This window comes from Dipodomys ordii, unplaced genomic scaffold (assembly GCF_000151885.1).
Source record: "Dipodomys ordii isolate 6190 unplaced genomic scaffold, Dord_2.0 Scaffold63, whole genome shotgun sequence".
In the NCBI taxonomy this organism is placed as follows: domain Eukaryota; kingdom Metazoa; phylum Chordata; class Mammalia; order Rodentia; family Heteromyidae; genus Dipodomys; species Dipodomys ordii.
In genome coordinates, this window is record NW_012267279.1 from 1,129,634 (window position 1) to 1,151,831 (window position 22,198).

Genomic DNA, 22,198 nt, shown 5'->3' on the forward strand with positions numbered 1-22,198 from the left:
AATAGCAAATGATGCATTACAATTTCACCATATAATCTGTATTTCACTTGGCTCATGCCGGTGCACCATATTATATTACAGTGCTCACAGATTGGAAATTCCTAAACTGCACTCATCAATAAATGTGTTACTTGCCATAATTGGTGAAATTACTTTGTTCATAACATCTTGGATGGTTTAGAAAGACCAGAATTGATTTCCTGGGTGGCAAAATTAGGGCTACATTGATTTATTGACATGTAAAATATAATAATATTCTTCATTTACTCTGATGAAAATCAACTTCTCAATTTGAGAGCCTCATTGGGCATTCACCAGAATTGTTCTGATTTAAAGCAATAATCTGAGACCTGGGCCTCAAGCATAAGGAATCGGAGGCACTAGAAGGGTTAAAAGCAGTTGTTGCCCACCTTACTGGGATTTGTCTTATTTCATTTTCTCTTATGAGAAGAAATGACTTCCATACCTAGTGTGTCACCAATGTAAAAAAAAAAGTCATGTGACTAGTACCTCCAAATACGGAAGAACAAGGAGGTCTAAGGTTGGAAATCCCAGCTCTGTAGTTTACTAGCTTGTGACTCTGAGATTGTCATTTAATTTCCCTAAGCCTTAGGATTCCTATCTGTAAAATAAGCATAAAAACAGCACCTTCAAAGAACTGTGAGGGTCAGGTGACAGATGCATATAAAAACCCTGCATAAACTATTAGGTCCAACACACATGCGCGTTTTCATTACTACCAGGCGTGATTAATTACTGAGGGTAATCACTAACCACATTACATGCCCAGCAAGGCTTGGAGAGAAGGTCCAAGGCAGGACTCACCCCAGGCTCTGGTTAGAGAAGGTAGGATGGAAAGGGAGGAGATATTAAGTCACTGTTCTCAGTTTCACTATCCAGGGGCTCCCTAAGCTAAGGGCTCTGAAAGCCTAGAGCAGCTGGTCAATGCAGCTGAAGGGGGAGGGCAGGTGGAGATTGGCTTTGTCCTAGAGCTTTCTGGAACCCTACTGCCCATTTCCACATACCTTCCTCTGGTCACTCCTAAACTGGTCCTGCCAGCCTGGACATCAGCAAATTATGTACTATGTGGATAAGGAGGAAATAATAGGAGTTCTCTATCAGGGTCCCACTTTCCCACCCATCCTATCAACTCCTTGTCCTCAGGAAAACTAAGCCCAAGAGAGAAGGCAAAACTGTTTGCCTGATCCATAGACCTGGGCTCCTCAGCTCCGCCCTCCTCTCCAGTGCCTCACTCCCTCATCTCCCTTCCCTCCTGTGTAGCTCTGTAGCTCAGTTCCCACAGCCAAATACAGGCCCCAGGCACCCCCAACAAAAGGAGGTGAGTACTCCCCCACCCAAACAGCAAGTAGGGACTGGAATCTGTGAGGCCAACTCCCTAAACTCTGCAGTCTGTGACCTAACCTAGGCTCAGTCCCAACCAGGAAGAGGGGGCAGATGAGGTGCTTTAACCCCTGCACCACCCAGCCCTCAGGACCCAAGGGCTTGTGAAACTCCTACAATAACTCTTTGTTACCTAGGATTACCTAGGAGTTAATGAAAATAAACAACTGGTTTTGAATTTGGTTTCAGGGTGCACCACCTGCCCTGAAAACAACAGTCCACAATATGAATAAGGCTACTTTCCCTCCCGTATTTTTTAAGGCCCCCTTTTATAGCTTAACTCTTCCATCTTTCTATTACTTTTCCCCTTCCCATGGCAGGTTATTTTTCATTTACTTTCAAAATCAAAACTAGATGTCACACATCCTTTTATCTTGAACCTGCTTTTTTGTGTTTGGGGTAGAAACAGTCCCTCCCTCTAACATATTAGCTATGTGTGATTCATACCATGTGTTTCAACAGAGAACAGCCCACTGAGATACTTTCTAAAACAATATCTTGCAGAAGACATTCTTATAAACAAACAAATCTAAATTTCATAAAAAGGTCCCCCTTAGAATTTGGCATGAATAAGTAAATAGATAATGGTGTGGGAGTGGAATCTTTACACTTCAACTTCGATGCTCTGCTTTTTACCCCAAAACTAGAAGAAAAGCAAGCAGAGATTGTGTGTATGGGTGTATATATGCATATATATGCACATATATAATGCTCCATGTGTATATAAAAATATACACATGTGAATGCATATACAACATGCATTAGAATAACTCCAGAGTAATTATATACTGACTCCTTGTAATTCTGGCCTCTACTAAAGATGTATGTCATTCATTGCTGGGCATCAGTAGCTCACGCCCGCCTGTAATCCTAGCTACTCAGGAAGTTGAGATTTGAGGATTATGGTTCAAAGCCAGCCCGGGGCAGGAAAGTCCATGAGACTCTTATCTCTGCTACCAAAAAACTGGAAGTGAAGCTGTTGGTCAAATGTTAGGAGCCCAGTCTTGATTGAAAAAGCTAAGGAACAATACCCAGGCTCTGAGCTCAAGCACTACTACCAGCACTAAAAAGTGCCAGTTTATACTGGTATATCCAGTCATCCGCCATGGAGCCAGAAAGGATTTTAAGGAGAAGATCCTCAGGGATGATGGTGCCATTAGCTCCAGGCCTCCAATGAGGAAAGAAAATGAAAAAGGAAAGGAAAAGTCATTCTCAGGGCTGAATGGGCCTGGGAATTGGGTGCCAAGAGAACGATGGGATAATACTGATGTGGTGCCAATCTATTTTGGAAGTAACTCCCTTCAGTACTTAAAAAGTTAAGGTAATTTCCAGAAACTCTCATCTCTAAACACATGGACATTTGTAGAAGAAAGAATGTTCAACTTACAAATACCCTGCGGGGCGTATTCTGCACTCATCCCAGGCGTGGGGATTAGAGCTCCGTGTGCAGATCGAGGGGAGGACAGGCCCCTCCAGTGCAGAAGTTTATCTGTGAAAGAAACCCAAAATCAAGCACTACAGCCATAAACATCGTGCATCATAAACCACAGGACATCACATTTCAATTCCATTAAAATAGATGAACATCATTACAACAGCCTTGCAGATAGTTAACAGGCCCAAGGCCTGAAACAAAAGAGCAGTGGTGAGTTGTTTCCCACAGTTTTTGTTTTGTTTTTATTGGTGGTCTTTTTGGACAAAAGTGAAGGGGTCTCTTTTAAGGGGTTGTTCTTCATTTTTTATTTATTTGTTGTTACTTGATTGTTGTCTTATTATAGATGATGTAAAAATATCAAGGAGGAAATTAGTAATATTATGAAATGGTATTATCTGCAAGGCTGGTTTACAACTATATACATACATATATGGGTGTGTATGTTGGGGTGTGTGTGTGTGTGTGTGTGTGTGTGTGTGTGTGTGTGTGCAAGCCCAAGCCAAAAGAATATTTAAAAAAGAAGAAGAAGAAAGAAAGAAAAAGATTACTAGGAAATAAATGGGTTTGTGAACGATTTTTTTACAGGACACTCCAGCTCTGCTTTCTCCCTCCTACATCTTTCTTCCATAAGATTATCAAATAATAAGGAAACCTCAAAACACTGAGTATGGCCAGGCCACAGTCAAGAATTCTATCAATAGCCAGGCACCAGTGGCTCACATCTATAATCCTAGCTACTTAGGAAACTGAGATTTGAGGACTAAGGTTCAAAGCCAGCCCGGGGCAGGAAAGTCCATGAGATTCTTTTTAAAAAATTTTTCTTCTTTGTTAATATATATTTTTTATTGTAAAGATACTGTACAGAGTTTAACCACCAGGAAACAGGAAGTGATGCTGTGGCTCAAAGTGATACAGCACTAGCCTTGACCAAAACAGCTCAGGGACAGTGCCCAGGCCCTGAGTTCAAGCCCCACACTGACAAAAAAAAAAGAAAAGAAAAGAAAAAGAAAAAATTCTATCAATGGGTACCCAGTATAAGAATGCCTACTTAAAATACAATGCAGTAAAAAATGAAGATTGGACTCTGGAATTAAAATAACTTTGGCTAAGTCCTACCCTTGAGCATGAAGAATCATACCATTAATTGACAACAGCAGCACCCAGAACCAGAGCCTATTTTCCTCATTCTACTGCACACCTGGAGAGGTAATAAGACTTCTCTCAGTAAATAAATCCAGCAGTCAGTTAATCAACCACTTCTAGCATTGGGATTTTTGTAAGAAAGGAAATTTGGTTTGTGTAACTGGAGAATTGTTTGGTTTCTGTGGTATGTGTCTTGTTTTTCCAAATTCACCATCAGCTAACTAACCAGGGAGACATCACCCCTGAGATGGAACAGAGGACAGATGGAGTAGAAAACATCCCATGTGTTCTAGAGGTTTGGAGTTTGTATTAATCAGGGGAAGCAGGGAAGAAAAAAAAAAAAAAGGCAGTTCAACCCAGCCTGAGACCAGTTATGGAGATATTTCCTTCTCTCTGACCCCAGAAAAATATAAAACCACTGAATGAACCAACAGAAGTAAGAAGACTGGCCTCAAAAATTAAGTATGTCTGCTTTTGATGGTTTATATTAAATGAATTCAGGGCTGGGGATAAAAATCAACTACAGGTTTAGTCCTAGTTTTTAAGGAGAAACCTGAGAGTCGACTTCTATACCTGTTCCTGTCTCAGCAAGTTTATTTGTTGCCAAGACTGAAATTCTTTTCTTCGAGAAGCCACACAACTCAGGTATTCCTGGGACCGTCCTCCCCCCACCCCCAAAAGCAACAAGGCCCTTGTATACTTGCCTGGGGGGAGTCTAATTTCAAACTCCTTACCCCTTGCCACTTACTCTGAGAAGAGACCCTGGGGTGCTTTCAGAAATGGAAGAGGACTTCAGCAAGAAGGGGGAAGGAACTGCTAGCTGGATCTGTCTTAGCCACTTTCAGTATGTGCTGTTGGTCAACTAATTTACTGAGCTGTTACCACAAAACAAACAGCTCAGAACAGCAGCCCAGATCCACAAGACAATGGTGAAGTTTCAGTGACCAGAACATCTGCATATCTAGCATCATAGTTTATTTGGGGTTTTCTTTTTGAGTTGTAAAAATCCTTAGGAATTACCAAGTTTATATCTTAATTTTACAGATAGGAAAAGTGGGGCCTTGAAATTAATGATTGGTCCATGGCCAAGTAGATGATGAATCACAAAAGGAAGACCCGAGTTAGTTTCTCAACTCTATGTTCTTCCCTGGGACACCTGACTCCTCCTCTCTGCTATTCCTTCTGTGGTCTTTACTGCCCAAGAAGTGCCAATAAAGAAGGTTCTCTTCCTACCCACCTACTAGGCAGACAACCTTCTAGGGAAGAGTCCAGTCTGGCGCAGCCACATGGAGGGAGGATTTCAAAAGTTCCCACTTAACAACAAGAAAACAGTGCCAGTTCTGCATCCAAAACCTCCTGGCTTCATCTTCATGGTTTTGTCCTCTATCTATACTTCCTGAGCTGAGCAGAACTGCTATCAATTGCTTAAAAAAAAAAAAAGTACACTTGATCTTTGTGACAAAGATTGGGGAGGGTTGGGGGGGGAAAGGGGGGAGAGAAAGGGGAAGACTGCATTTCTCTTCCTCCAGAAAAAGGGTCAAAGCCCAGCCAATTGGGAACCCGACTGATTCTGTCACTTCTACTAAACATATCCCTAATATTCTCCTTGCTAAGAAGAATCGACATTCCCACAAGAACTAGAAATGCTAAATTGTTAATAGTTTCCCTAGGGTTTAACTTCTTGCTATGATGCCTTCAATTATTTCATCACAGCTTAGGCAAAGTATCACAATTAATGCTTCTGAGCATCAAACTCGAGGAGCAGCTCTACTTTTCTGAGCTGAGACGGAAAAAAAATGGTTGTGGATAAGGGCTGCTTTTCTTCCTATTGTTTCTGTTCTCTCTGCAGAGAGTAGCTCAGATCCAGGTGCTATGGCTCACTCTGTAATCCTAACTACTGAGGAGGTGGAGATCTGAGGATTGCAGTTCAAAGCCAGCCTGGGCAAGAAAGTCCATGTGATTCTTATCTCTCATTAACCACCAAAAAAGTTGGAAGTGGAGTTGTAGCTCAAGTGGTAGAAGCCTTTAGGACAGTGCCCAGGCCCTGAGTTCAAGCCCTAACACTGACATAGAATGAGAGAGAGGGAAGGAGAGAGAAAGAGAGAAACAGAAAGGAAGAGATAGGTTCAATCACTGGCTGAGAAGTGGTGGTCTCTACAGCTATATGGATTCTTTATTTCTTTGTTGGTACTCTCAGAGAAGTGGTTCCCAAAAGATGGACCCAGGCCAAGACCAGCATCATCTGGGAGTTGGTTGGAAACACAAAATCTTAGGCCCTACTATAGATAATGAGTCAAAAACTGCAGGTAGGTCAGGGAGTAGCAGTCTGTCTTAAATACATCTTGTAGGTAGTATGATATACAATCAAGTAAGGGTAGGTAAGAAAGCTGGAAACTTTGATGTTCCCTGGGCAGAGAGTCATGGGTGATGGGGCTGCCATCCCTCTGCCAGGACCCACTTCCTTGAGGACTGGGATAATAAGGCTCAGCTCCCTCCCTGCCACATTCCATCTTCTGCCTGCCATCTGCCCATCACTGACACAGACAGGGAACAGGTGCAGACTCATGATCCAACAGGAAGCCCTCTTAGCACCAATTACTATTGGGAGAATGAGGAATGCAGTGTCTCTTTGGAGATTGATTATGGCTTGAAAGATTGAACCTTTACACCCCTGAAAAAGAGTGCACACCCAAGGCAGGAGAATGAGCACGGCTGCAAAACAATTAGAGAAAGAAAGCTTTCACAATTAGCAATTCAGACTCATGGACTAGAGACAACATCCAAACTAGCTAATGTCAGGCAGGCATACAGTCACTGCTTCTCTACAAGCTAAAAGGTTGACGCCTGCAGCTGTAGCATGCTGCAGAGAGTATAAATTGGGCTCTCAAATCTAACATGTTGCCAACATCTGAATCAGTCCTTCCAAATGCCTGTGCTTCCTCAACTGAAGGTAATTCCACCTGCCCTGTTTCAGAAAGATCTCTTTAGACATAAGTGCACGTGGGGGTGTCAGGAAAGCCTTGTGCATTATTAACTTACAAAGTTTCTTTATGGCTGCATAATAAAAGAGTGACTCTTACTTTTCAGATCTCATGAAAGCTCTGCACCGAATCAGGAAGGGGTTTGAGTTCATGTTATACATGGGTTACTTTACATTTCTATAAACATTGGGTACCAAAACTTTGGACACATTGGGATATCCCAGAATTTAAGATCATTAAATCAAGATTTTGGCTTCCACAAGAACACCTCAAAGATTCCTTAACGGTTAACCTGCTGTTTCTGCAACTAATCATTAGCTGTCTAATACAGCTACATGAGTGTCTAATAGGCAGCAAGTGATACTGCTTGTCTCCCAGTGTGCCGAAACAATGAGGCACAAAGCGTTGTTGCCAACACACTAATGACTGCTTTGAAGCTCAGTTTTTAATCAAGTATAAAAATCCTAGAGCAAGGGGCTGAGGATGTAGCCCAGTGGAAAAGTACTTGCCTGGCATTTTTGAGACCTGGGATTTGATCCCTACCATCAAAAATAAATAAACAAAAAACTGGGCCTTTCCATAGGCATATATAGTTTACTGCTCACTAAAATCTTAAGCATAAATCTGTGATGTACACAGATATATCTACTTACATATGTTAAATATACATATACATACATATATAAATGTACATGTTTAGATTATGTGTCCACAAATGGGATTATCTTATGACTCTTTAACCTTGTCCTCATTTTGGACCTTAAAGAAGAGAATGGATGGCAAGTCACCAGGACAGTACAAATGAAGGGTATATACAGTCCCTTCCAGCTCCATAGTTTTCAAACTACCACCCTCCTCTTCCAATTAGGCACCTTCTAGACTACATTTAAAAATGTTTCCTGCATGTGAAGTTCCTTAAAGGAACCAATTCCAGCTCCAAATCCAGTCACTGGATTCAAGCCACCCAAATAACAACAGGGCAGCTAGTCTAGAAGCTTCTTTATCTAACTGGAAAGCAAATCCTCTGAAATGTCCTTTGTGGTCAGCCACTTTGAGCCCTTGACCCTGCGTTTACCTTGGCTTCCTTGGCTACCAGCACTCCTCTGAGAGCTTCTGACTTATCTCAGAGTATTCTAGAGCAAACATTAGCCATGCCTGTGTCTTGAGTTATGTCAATCCGGACTGAAAATGTGCCAGTTTTGTCAATGAGAATAGAATTCCTAATTAACCTTCTGATAATTGTCAAAATCACATTCTCTTTTGTTCTAGAAAGGAGCATTTATATGACCATTTTTTTTCCTTCTTTGCTTTTATTTTTTTATACTACCTAAGGTTTTGTCAAATAGAAATGCTATTTTAAAAAATACATTCTAGCCTTGTGTGGTGGCACATACCTGAAATCTCAGCACTCAGGAAGGGAGGGATGGGAAGGATCTCAAGTTTAAGGCCGGCTTGAGCTATACAACAAGGTCTGTCTCAGAAAACAAAAGCTGAGGATACAGCTCCATGACCGTTTGCCTATCATACACAAAGCCCTAGATTTGATCACCAATAATGAAAAAGAAATAGAAGGAAGGAAGGAAGGAGGAAGGAAGAAAGGAAGGAAGGAAAGAAAATTTTCTTCAAAAACAGAAGCAAGGATTCTAGATACCATACCACCATATTCCAGCATTTCTTTGCTGAAACTTGCTCACTATCTTTATATTTCTTGGTAGTTTACCAGTGATTTTAATTATTTCAGTCACTCATTTAAGTGCCTGCCACATACACATACATACACGCACATACACACACATACACACACACGTACATGCACATATCTCTCAGAACTATGATTATTCAAACAGGATACTAAGTTCACCTTTTAAGAGTTCTCATTCTAGGGCTTCTCTTGACAAGGGAAGGGGGAGAAATGACATCTTTCATGCCCCTTTATCTATAAAAATGCAAAAATTACAAGCCACCAATCTGTCAGGCCTAAACAAAATTTTGTGCAATCTGTGTCTTTAACATAAGCAAAGCATATAATTCAAAAAAAAGAAAGAAAGAAAAGCTTGCTTTTCTGAAGAATAACTAAACCAAAGACATTGTGTTCCATCTTGTGTTGAAATGCAGATTTCCCACTAAAAGGCAAATCCTTCATTTCAAAAGGTTGAATAGGATGGTACTTAAAAAAAGAATTCCAGCTGGTTAAATTTAGGGTGTTGAAAAAAGTTCACTCCAATAATATTTTTTGGCTCTGGGCCCAAAGTATTTTTACTTGATTGTGAATTAGATAAATTTTTATTACACTTTAAGCGTTTGCCTTAGAATGGTGAGGACTTATCATGTAGACTAGAATGGCAGCTGCACAACAAGATATATTGTCTTTGGCCAATTTTTGTGGTTGTTTTCTGTTTAACCATGTACCTTGCTATTCAAAAATGTGTGTGTGTCTTTGGAAAGCAGTATGGAGGTTCCTCAAAAGACTCCACATAGAGCTCCCCTATGACCCAGCAATCCCACTTTTGGGCATTTACCCAAATGATCACAAACAAGACCACACTAAAGCTACTAGCACAACTATGTTTATTGAAGCATTATTTACTATAGCTAAGATATGGAACCAACCCAGATGCCCCTCAGTAGATGAATGGATCAAGAAAATGTGGTATATATACACAATGGAATTCTGTGCCTCCATCAGAAAGAATGACATTGCCCCATTTGTTAGGAAACGGAAAGACTTGGAAAAAAAATTATATTAAGTGAAGTAAGCCAGGCCCAAAGAAACATAGGTCCCATGGTTTCCCTTATTTGCAATAACTAGTGTATGTCTAGGGCAGAAAAGGTCAGATAAGGTGATGTTAGGGAAATGAACCCTAAGATATGTATTCAAATATTTTTTCTTTCATGAGATTGTTTCTAACACATTTATAAGATGATTTCTTTGTTGCTTTGTATGTCCCTCCCCCCACAGCATAACCCCTACTTTCATTGTATTTGATGTCGGTATAATTTGTGGAGGGGAAGGGGAAAAACAAATCATTTAAATAGGGATACAGGTGGACCCATTGCAACAATGAGATATATAAGTCGTTATGTCGAAAACAAACTTTGGTGTGGGGTGGAGGAGGATTGGGGGGGGCGGGGGAGGATGGGAAGGGATGGGAAGGGGAAACGAAGGAGGAGGCTACAATGCTTGATAAGAAATGTACTCATTATCTTGCCCATGTAATTGTAACCCCTCTTTACAGTATTTTCACAATAAAAAAAAAGTCTTTAAAAAAATGTGTGTGTGTGTGTGTGTGTGTGTGTGTGTGTGTGTGTGTGTGTGTGTTCTCCCAGGACAAATTCCCTTCATTCAATTTCTTCCATGCATTCATTCAACAAATATTTACTGAAAACCTACAGTACCCAAAACAATGGTCCAGTCATTGTGCATAAGGCTGGACAGATAAGGCTGGACAGAAATTACCCTATTCCAGCACAGAAAATGGGTTGTAAGAAAGGCACTGTGGAAATCCAAAGGAAAAACAATTACAGTGAGTCCTTGATATCTGTGGGGAGTTTCAGGACCCCCCTCACATACCCAAGTCTACAGATGCTCAAGTCCTTCATGCACAGCAGTATATTCTTGAATCATCTCTACATCATGACTCACAGTATATAAAGCAAGGCAAATGTTTAAGTAAGTAAACCATTGTATTGTTCAGGAAATAATGACAAGAAAATGTCTGTACATGTTTCAGAAATATTTGAGAAATATTTTCAATTCAAGGTTGGTTGAATCCTGAATACAGAATTGACTACGCTCACCTTTTGAATGGAGGACAGAGACCTCAGGAAGGAGGTCACTAATGAGCTAAACTTGGAGAGCTAAGAGGAAAGCTTTCTAGACAGAAAGAAAAAGCAGTATGGATGCTTCTCAGAGAGAAGCAAAGCCCAGAGTTCAGAGTAAAGGGGTCTCAACAGGCAATTATATTCAAATCAAGTATTGTACAGACATCTAGCCAGTTGAAAGCAGTGACTGTGGTCATCTAAGTAAGTCCTCTGGGGATTTTTATGAAGTCTTTAGCTTTTACAAGTTCATATTTTCAAATACCACATTTCTTAAAATAAGCAACACAGCCATGTGGACTATTGCAAAAATCATCTGTCCTGTTTTTTTTTTGCCCACCCCCCCCCTTGATTTTCCTTCCCCTGTTGTGTGGTGGGTGGTCTGCTAAGGCAGAATCCACTGTTTTATTCCTCTGAGTCAGACAAACAAGTGTTGATAGCCATGTTCTTCTTTGCAATACTGCCTCCCTGACTTAAATAATCTATTTCAGATGTATCACTGCCAGTTTAAGATGGGCTTGTTCTTGCTAAAACATTTTCAACAAATGACTGGGTGAGAAATGTTGAGATTTTCCTACACTGCTTTGTCTTTTCTATCATCAGCTTGATCTTCCCTCCAAATTTCCCCCTTTCTTCTCTTCAAAGCCAAGGGAGGTGGTAGGAATGGTGGGGAACCTTACTTAGTTCTGAACCTTATTTGAAGAGTGTGTGTGTGTGTGTGTGTATTTCAGAGATATTTTTCATCTTGTTTGGGGAAACTTGGAAACCAGTTTTAATGATACCATTGCCCATGCAATAAATCTCATCACTCCCCCTCCTCAGATTCTTTCCTTCCTGAAGCAAAGACAAGAACTTTGGGTTTTCAGTCCCAACCAGCTCTGCCAGACCAGCTAGTCTCAGTGTGAGTAAATCTGAGGCCCTTTCTGGCCTTAAGTCTGTTCTACTTTAAAAGAGAAAGCTGGATCAAGTGGGTGACCTCTCCCCAGTTCCTAGGCCAGGCCAAACCTCCTTGGCCCATGCTAGAAGCTGTTGGGGATGGGCAGATTACAAGGGATGCCAGGCCAGGATTGATAGCTGTACTAACTGTAGACTGTGACAATGAGCCTGATGGTGGATTTCAACTTCTTAGGGCCTAGATCTATAAAGTTCACCTGCCTGAGTTTCAAGAAGGAAATCAGGTAAGTCCTAAGCCAATGAGACTGAAGGTCAGAGAACCAGGAAGAAACTTCCCACACACCCAGGCTAAATGTCAAGGGAAAAGGTCTTTGCAGCTCTTGCCAGAAGGCCAGTGGCAAAGCTCAGCCTTCTGTCAGAGACTGGCACCACTGCCCACGAAAGCACATACAGGACTCTAAGAAACCCGAGTTTTCTCCCCAGCTACATCTTCTAACCTAGGTGGCAAACCCCAAGAAACTGTAGTCCCTGCCTTCAATCAGCTTGGAGCGTTCCTGAAAAGCCCGTGGTGTAAAAGAAATTTCTGTTAACTGAAACACATTTGCTAACTGACATAACTTCAGAGAGGTTTCGTCATCCTCCCTGGCTCACCAAAAATTGGCAAGGCTTCTAACATGTTACCTTTTAAGTCTGTCCCTCCCCTCCCCCAACATCCTCACTGTCAAGCAGTTAATGATCTGTAAACAAACACTTTAAATTCAGTGGGGGAACTCACTATTAAAGGAACCCTGTGGCGAAACCTTTTGAAAAGTTAACAATCTTTCTGTAATGTGAAAAAGCACCCTCTAATTTATCAGTGTCTATTGATGAAGTTTTGGTGTTTATTGGGCTTTTTGAAAGTGGGGTACAACTGAAGGCAGTGTCTCTGTGAGTGCAAAAAGAGGTGAATAGTAAAAGAAGTTTCCTTGAACATGTTTAGGACACCCACATCATCCGGCCTCACACAAACAAGTTCGAAGACTCTCCCCAAGAAATTAAAAAGGGGGGAATAGGAAATCGCCCAGGTAAATAGTAGATGCCAAAAGAAGGTGGAAGTCTGGGCTATGAAGATGAATCCATGAAGAATGAATGACCATTTGCTTAACAAACATTATGTTCTGATAACACCTGCCAGAGCAATGAAGAGTTTGTCAATCAAAGCCAGCAGAACACACAACTCCCAAATTGAAGGGGCCAACACTAGCCTTTTTATCTGTATTAACTCATAACAAATGCTATTTATACTTCTGTATCACCATTTTGAACAATCTTCAGGAAAATATGAAATAAGCTAAAAGAAAAACTAAACTTACAAGAAGGATGACCCTTACGATTTTGGACACTTACTGAAGCTGAGGGAAATATGGATAGGAGATAAGAACAGGGGCAGACAGGTAACCCATATAGCTGAGGAGTTTCCATTCACAATCTGGGCAATCCTTCAATGGATAATGAGGGTCAGAAGAATGAGCAGCCCTAAGAAGTCTCAAGCAGGTTTCTTCCACTGCCAACAGGTCCAAAGAATATCCTGCTCCCAAGGCTTGCCCTTCTCAAAGCCCATCTCCTGGCCTTTATGGGAGGCTTTATATCCTTTCCCCTTGCCAGGGAGGAGATGGTAGTCCTTAGAATTGTCCTGCTGCAAGTGGTAAGAGCAAGGCTGGATGGCAGAGCTCAACCCAACTACTCAGAGACCTCTTTCACTCCTCATCACCTTAGCTCCCAAGAAGGGCCAGAGAAGACTGCTATCACGGCCAATTAGAGGCAATCACTTGATCTTCTGAGACTATAATGTGGTGTGTGTGTGTGTGTGTGTGTGTGTGTGTGTGTGTAGTTCAGAGAAAATGGGGAAACACAGACAATGGTTTTACTACTTAGTGACCTTCTTGGCCAGGGGATTCTTAGAATTAGAACTGGCCATTCTCCAGAATTAAAAACCTATTATGTTCTATGGTTAACACAGAACTACTAGGGAATTATGAGAACTAATTTAAGGCTTCAACGCTCAAAAAAAAAAAAAAAAAAGGTCTAGCAGGTCAGGCTCTGACATTTCTTCAGGAACAAAACTAGGCTGCCCTCTCGCCTGAGGTGAGGTTGAATCAAGGAGGTTCTGATGCTTCGAGGCCAGACCTTGTCCCTTGACAGAGTCCTTCTTTCCAAAACAGGCCTCTGACAGGGATAGGCAGCAACTGCTACATCTCCAGTCCCTGAGCACCTTCTCGCCTCCCAGGCACTCAGCAGCCCTAATCTCTGTGACAGAGTTCAACAGAACAACAGACAGGCATAGTTTCTTGGCTTTTTGTCCAATTTCAAATCCTTCATTTATATCACCCACCAATCTGGACAGAGTTCCTGGAACAAGAAAGACATGTCCATAGATACAATCTGCAAGCATTTTTAGTCCCAATCCACATGTGGGTGCTATGACTGTTCTAGGACTTATAAACTCTGCCAGTACAATGGGAAGTAGCATCCCAGGGTCCCAGATGACTCCAAACTCTCAAGCCAGGGATGCAGCATGGTCAACTCTTTTCTATCCATGAGATAGGTCCATTCTGGGTTTCCTTGGTGGAGACCTGACCTCTTGGGGCAATGGGGCCATCAACAAGCATCAAAGAGTCTTCTTCTTTTTTAAATCATCTCTGAGTCTGGTAGAGGAATATGGCCTGAGAGGTCTAGCATTCCAGAAACCCTCAAATCCCATGTAGTCCTATCCGGGAGTCTGACTTGAGGCCACCTATGTCAAGATCTCTCAGGTTTACTAGGAATGTCAAAGACTCCACTCTCCCTTAACAAGCCCCTTGGGATGGAATCCTTTTGCTTCCAGAGCCTCAGCGTTCAACTGCTGGGTAGAAAGTCCCTAGATCTGTCACCAGTCCACAGATCTCTGCCGCCATGGCGCTCAATCCCTGTCAGCCAGTGGGGAGTGTGGACAGCGGTTTCAAAGAGGCCGACCAGGCAAGAACCGTCCTGTACTCCTGCCCCAGCTCTAACGCAATAAAATGTCTTTTATCAATGTAATTCAAGGCAAAGAGTCAAGGGTCTGTCACCATTTTAAAAAGGCTTATTACATGGCCACAAAAATTTGCCTCAGGCTCAAACCTGGCATGTAAGGTATCAGCGTGGGACAGGTTCTTTTGATTTGATTTTATTTTCTTACAAAAAAAAAATCTGAAAATGAAATGCTTCTATCCCTTCCCTTCCACCAACCGTTTTTTGATTTATGGAGAGGAGGAAAGAAATGTGAAGTTGACAGGTTGGGACAACTCCACTCAGCTTTCTCACTCAAAAGCCGCTTTTGTTAAATCAGACTTTGCATTTATGGCCTGCGGCTCTTGGCTCACTCTGGCGGCTCCTCCAGCGTGGAACGGGCTGTGTGTGGACTTCCCCAGGAGAGGCCCCACTCCCACTCCTGCCCCCACCGACAAACCCAGAGTGGGAGCCTACCCAAAGTCCTGGAGCTGGAGACAATGAAGGCCAATGGTTAGACGATTTAAGGAACTGTAAAGGATTTGCTTTTTTTTAGTTCTGGCCCCCCACCCCTTGCTCCCACATGTCTCTTAGATCACGGTGTCATCAGCTAGTGTCTACTATTGGTTCCCAAGCAAAAGTTCAAGACTTCTGATAACCACAACTATACTGTCTACCTCTGATGGCCAGAGGTAAACACTTAGAAATCCAGCACTATGCTATGGACTTCTCTTCCTGTTGGCAAGGTATTCTAAACCAGCAGCTAGACTGACCCAGACACAGAATAAGCAGTTGACAGAGGGGAAACCTTTCTTCCCTGAAGGCAGAGAGGTCTCCCTAGTCAATGATTCACTTACCAAGGAGCCTCCCGGTCAGCCTTGAACCAGGAAATGATTACAGCCCCTTGGAAGTGGCTGCTGCCCCATCAGTTCACTATACGATTTTGGCAATCTGTAATTGTATATTTATTCAGTGGTTGTTATGGACAATCAGGTTAATAATTCACTTTTCAAATGCTGTATAATTATACAGAAGAGCCCAATCGATGTCAAATTTCCTTAAGTCTTTGATAGATTCCTCCCAATTACTAGTCTGGGTCACTTTCCTCTCCCCCTCTCATTTTTTAAAGCAATCCTCCATATGTCTTTTTTTTTCTATTCTCATCTCTTATCTGCACCCCCACCTTTTTGCCCCCAAAGTTGAAACCATGCACAGTCTAAACCATGCACAATCAAACAGCCCTGTTTGGACTAAATAGGACTAAATAGTTTCACTCCACTAAAGGAGTTCACTCCACTAAAGGAGCTTTTTTAAAAATAAGGGCAGGAAGCTGACCGTGGAAAGTGCATTAAAGGCTGGCTGGATGCCCTCACCCTGCCTCAGATGCAGGTAGAACACCTGCAGAAGCCTACACCTTGTCACTCAAGTTGCTCCAGATCCTGGCACAGCCTGGTGGTGACAAAGTACAGCCAGCCTCGGAAAGAAAACACACAAAGCCAGGGTATGCGCTGGGAGGTCGGGGCTGCCCAGTTAAATGACTGCCAAGGGGCCTGGAATGGAAAACACTGCTCTATCATGGGAGACCCCTTTGGCAAGATTCCTTTCTCCCTAGGCCCACACCTATGCTACGCCAGCCACACCTCTGCTCTGGACATGCTAGAACATATGAACAGAAAAACATGTGCATCCACTTTTGTAAAAGCCAAAGCAGAGCAAGAATCCCAGAAAAAGTAAAAACATTCAGAATCTAATGCCTTACCTCTGTCTCCTAAATGCTAAGCCGAGCCTTTCACACCTCTGTCTTGTAGTTTCCACACACTATATCTCACTCACCACAACCATATAAACATACTTTCAAGGGTCAAAGTAATTTCTGCCCCAAATAGGGTATGAGATCAAGCTGGCCCTGTGGTCTCTGGGGCTGCAACTGAGGCCACCCAAGCCATAAGCTGGGGAAGGGAGGATGTCTCAAAACACAGCTAGTAAAACAGGAAATGAGACAGGTGGCAAGCTTGACCATTACTGGTCCCTCACAAGTGTGTTTTCTCCATTTTGATGGCTCATGGTTTGTCAAGTCATTTCTTTTTGGCACTCGACCCTTCTTATTTTTCTCTCTGCCATATTCTTTGACACACACAACCCAGGTCTCAAGTATGTTCAAAGCCTTTATCTTCTTCTCTTCCTCCCCCAAGATGAGATTAATAGACTCCTAATACATTTTGTAAAATAGTGGGGGGAAACTTGGGACCACCAGTGTGCCCTGGTGTGATAAGAGTGATCTCTGTGGATAATGAACTGAGAAATGCCACAAACAGACAGCTCCCACAGAAGATTCTTGAGGGAAAACACTGGGATCTAGAGACCTTCCCGGCAACATCTGGTCAGTTCTATCTAACCTTGATCAGAAAGATGGGGGTGAACTGATGATCTTCAGCTGAGGGCATGGTTGTCACCTCTGGATCTGACATCCAGCTTCAGGGACACTTGAGACTCACAGAAAGAGACAGACTTAGTAAAGGGGGATTTTCACATGCTCAGTCCAATTAGGGCCATGTTATCTGAGTGGTTTGGAGATTTTGTTGTTGTTGTTGTTTGTTCCGGTTGTGGTTTCTCTTCCTCCATTAAAAAAAAATAAAAATAAAAAGTTGGAACTGCATTTTTGTTTCCTGTTCATGGAGCGGACAGAAGGAGGGTGTGCAGTGGAGGAGGTGTGTGGGGAGGAGGCTGAGAGATGGAGCAGGGCCGAGAATATCCGGAACTGGAGAAAAGTGAGAAATGGAGCTTTTTCTTGGCTTCCAAACAGTTGTAATTTCCACGCCACTGCTTAGTTCCTGGGCACCAGGCATAGAGTGGGAAAGGGGCATGTGACAAGTTTGCCACAAATCAAGGTTTGGCATTTAAATCCACAGGAAGCAAGAAGAATAGAGGGACAGCTTATTTATAGATTTGCAGATGAATTGAACGAGATAACCAAAATGCACTTCTCATGTCTCTGAAGGAGCAATTCCATTTTCAGACTTGGAAAGTTCCCATAATTGAGTACTGCCCGACCCCAACAGCACACTCCATCCCAAGGTTAAGATCAGCTTCCTGAAAGCAGGGCAGAAGGCTGCTGCTTCTGTGGTAGCTCAAGAATTCTACTTTGAAGGACAGGTTGGTCCCACACTACATTTAACTGGATTCAGTTCATCTGATTATACAGTGCCTAGCTTTCTGGAATATGTAATCATCTCTTTCTGATGACATTTTAAATATCCAACTAGACAAATAATTGCAGCAATAATTGATAGCAGAGTCAAGCTGGAAGATCATTGATTGGCAGAGTCCCCACCAAAACAAATCTTCTTTCTTTCAAACCTTACAGGAATGATGCTTAAATCTAACTTTTGCTGATAAATGCTTGAAATCTGATTTACTGATAAAGGCACTGCAAAAAAAAAAAAAAAACCTGCACTTCAGCTGTGATTACTTTGTGAGATGCTTGAGAAGAATCAGGCAGTGTGATTTATATTATTTTATTTTCCATGAATAATTATAAGAACAGAGTGGGGTATACAGAAAGAAGCAACACCAGAAGCTCGCTCCTTAATGCTACAATCCCTGCCAATGCTGGCCAATAATCAGGGCTCTCAGCTTTTTACCCCTTAATGTATAACCTATAGCAGAGAAATGGTCTCTATTGATGGGGGGACAATGCCCAGAAAAAGATGACACACCATTGATCCACTCCATTCAGGCCTTCAGAAACTAGTTAAATCATGCCTTAATTAAACCAGGACTCAAATATCCCTGCTTGGTAAAACAGCCTCAACCAGGGTGACAAAGCTTGAATACAGGCAAGTACTGAATGCTTTCAGCCAAGTCCTGAGGTAGAGCATCTCTTCATTTTAGACCCAGTCTAGTTTTCTACTCTAAGTAAAACCAAAATCAATTGTTGTCTGTCTCATGTGTTCTGATTGTAATATTTAAGTTGGCACACTATGCTCAACCATTCAGACCTTGTGGAATGTTACAGTGGTCAGAAATAACTCACAGAGGATGCTCGTCTCCAGGAAACATCACATGAATGAGCTGGTATATTAGACGATGTAGATTACAGTAAAAAAAATAAAATCTAAAACAGAAGAGGTATCAGAATGCTTCAGCTAGCAACAAAGGAAAGAATTCAGGGAAGGGCTCTCGACATTCACCTCAAGCACTAGAGTACTATTGCTTTTCTTGCTTCCTGCCTATTTCTTTTCTTTTTGTTCTTTCTTTTCCCCTTCCTTCTTTTTCTTTTTTTTTTTTCTGTCTTGGTTGGTTCTGTTCTCCCCCCTCCCATCCCCCTTGCCACTGAACTGCATTATAAGTGAGTTGGTCTGGTAGCTTCTGCTGAAAATCAGAAGCTTGTTAGATGTAATGATTATCTGCATCCTGACACTTACCGTGTGTGAGGGGGCTTGTCGAGCCGAGTTACTCTCATTTAGAGCTCCTTCGTTAATTAGGAAGCCCTCAGATTTTCTGCAAATGCAGGTCACTATCGACAGCTCATGCTTTTGATGCTTCGCCTGTGACAGTTGTTGGGTCGCCCTTCCAGGAGCTGGCAGGGTTGTCCAGACTCTGACAGTGTCAGAGAACTCAGTTGCCACGGCCGTTTCACAGGAAGTTACAAGAAGGTCCCACAGTCTGTTTCCCCACAGCCATGAAGCCTGATGAAGTCAGCCCTCACGTTCGGCTGAAAATAGCTCATATTCTTATGCTCTCTCCTCCCTCTGCCTTTTCACTCTCCCCTCTTCTCCTTTTTCCTGTACCCTCTTCCTACCATCAACCTGTTCTCACTTCCACTCCCCTCCCCCCTCCACCAAAAATAAACAAAACAAAAACAACCAAGGGTACTTTGCTATGAGAAATGAACACATTCATCAGAAAGGGAAGTTAGTTTTACAGATAAACCAGGCTGCTTTTATTGAAGCAACAATGATTGTGGAACAGAAACTGTCCTCCTACATCCTTTTAAAATATTCCTTTCCTCTTTTTTTTTTTCTTTGCGGTGGTCAGAGCTGCACCTTGATAAGGTTAAGGTCAAGTATCTTCTGCCAGCATGTCTCACACACATTTCTTAAGGGAAGAAAGCCTTGGATGGACAGAATAAAGGGAAGAGAGGAAGGAGAGATAAACAAACCAAGCAAAACATGTACCTAGGCCTGAGGTCTCGTGTCCTCATCACCGGATCAACCTAAAGCCTTAAAATTAGCAAATCCTTACTTGGTAGTAGCTTTAGTGTAAGATGATGTGCTGAAGGAAGGAGCGATATGTCTACCACCGCATGTGTATAAACCGCAATTTAATCAAGGTCAGTCCCCAAAGAAATCCTCTATGGCATTGGTTCAGAATGGGGTCTAAGCCAGGTGTGACTGTTCACACCTATAATCCTAGCTACTCAGTTGAGATCTGAGGATCATAGTTCAAAGCCAGTCAGGGCAGGATTCATGAGATTCATCTCCAATTAACTACTAAAAAAAAAAAACCAGAAGTAAGCTATGGCTCAAGTGGTAGAATGCCAGCCCTGGTCCCCAGGTCCTTAGTTCAAGACCCTTCCACTCACCCACCTCAAAAAGCCTATTCCACCACTACCAACAATAAGGCACAACCCCAGCAAAACAAACTAGTGCTTGTGGCCAGAGCTCTGAAGTAGAGTCACCACACCAAAGCCAAGTTCCCTACGCCAGGTCTTTCCTTCTTGAGGTCTTGGCAAACCAACAGGACTCCAGGCTGGCAAAAGCGGGTTTGGGATATGCAATGATGCGGGGGAGAGGGGAGCATGGTTAGACATTCCAGAGCCTCCTCTATGCATTCACACAAGCCCTGAATTTACTGTGTCATAGGTGTATGCAAGGTGAAAGAAGAATGGCATAGACACGCTCCAAGCTGCCACTGTGGGCCTCGAACCCTAGCACAGCTATGCCTCCTGGGACATTCTGTGCTGCCAGCTTGGCCATCTACTTCTAGGCTCTAGTCCCAGAAAAGCCCTCGGTGCCTTTAAGCCAATGAAAATACAAACCAACAAACATGATTGTATATTAGGGCAGATCACTCAGCTTTTAGAACCTGACTATGAAAGAAAAATGAACCTAGATCCAGTAGCAAACCCTCATCGATTCATTTAAGAAAAACTGTCCATCCAACGTCACAGAGCTGCTGAATATTAGGTTCCTAGGAAGCTGTCCCAGCAACCTAGATATGAGAAACAACTCTTGCTATTCTGAGGTGAGAAGTGAAGTTGCCTTTCACTGGGGACTGTCACACATAGTCTATAAATACCAGCCATGCCCCTTGTGAACAATGGGCTGAGCTCAACCTAGAGAAGGCAAGTGTCTCCCTAAAGCCACACAGCAATTACACATCCTCTGGAAATACCCTTTACCAAAGAGATAGCCTTTTGTCCTCTTGGAAATACATGAGACTTACATTTGAGTCTCATTTTCAACGTGAAGATAAGGACTGAGATTGCTCATTTGAGTGTTTCCTCTCCCACCTGCGTCCCCCCCTCCCCCCCCCTGGACTTTTTTTCTCCAACTTTCGGCTCTGGTTCTCCTCTCATGAGCAAAAGAAGTAGATCTGTTTAGTATATTCAGGGAACCATTTCTGTATCTACTTAAAGACCTTTGTTTTATCATCAAGCCAAGAATAAAAGAGACAAGCTCATCAATATTCTGAGATGGGTTTGGACTGAATGACTGTTGGAAGCAGGAAGTTCTGCAGGGGCTGTCATGGGCTCTCTGGGTCCTTGTTCTGTTAGGTAGACCTTGTGATTTGTTCTCTCTCCCAAACATCATATTGAAACCTATCACAGTTCTACTACTCCACCTTTCCCCGCCTCCAGCTGAGAACTGTGCCTTTTCATACAAGGGAGAGGAAGTGGTACTGTGGTTCAAGTGGTAGAGCGCTAGCCTTGAGCTGAAGAGCTGAGGGACAGCGCCCAGGCCCAGAGTTCAAGCCCCATGACCAACAACAACAAAAAAAAGTAGTAGTTCATACAAGGGAGGAGAAGCCTAATTCTAGAGCCCATTTTATTCACATATATAGTCAAACACTGAACAAGAAACTATTATTAGACAAATACATACACACATGCACATATGCATATATACACATACATATCTAAGAAATAATTTCTAAAGATCTATCCATCTAAGGTGTTAAAGAAATTGGGAACTGACCACTGATATCTCATACCTATAATACTAGCTACTCAGGAGGCTGAGATCAAATGAATCATGATTCAAGGCCAGCCCTGGAAGAAAAGTATGAGATTTCACCTCCAAAATAATCAACAGAAGGTCTGGCTAGAGGCATGGCTCAAGTGGTAGAGTACCAGCTGTAAGCAAATAGGCTGAAAAAGCATGAGGCCCAAGTTTGAAACTCTAGTTCAAGCTCTGGTATCAGAAAAGCAAAGAGGGAGGGAAGGAAGGAAGGAAGGAAGGAAGGAAGGAAGGAAGGAAGGAAGGAAGGAAGGAAGGAAGGAAGGAAGGAAGGAAGG

At 42.5% G+C, this 22,198-nt stretch overlaps 1 protein-coding gene across 7 annotated transcripts in view; it reads right to left on the reverse strand.

Annotated features, from left to right (window-relative positions):
- Positions 1-22,198, reverse strand: part of Bcl11a (B-cell CLL/lymphoma 11A (zinc finger protein)) — a 100,731-nt gene that overhangs the window by 12,980 nt on the left and 65,553 nt on the right. For 6 of the 7 annotated variants that reach the window (XM_013022504.1, XM_013022502.1, XM_013022501.1 and 3 more), the window contains exon 3: positions 2,789-2,890. In XM_013022504.1, coding sequence (XP_012877958.1) covers positions 2,789-2,890 — 102 coding nt within the window. Of the gene's footprint in view, positions 1-2,788; positions 2,891-19,103; positions 19,450-22,198 lie in introns of those variants that run through there. The other variant, XM_013022503.1, reaches the window with a different exon arrangement.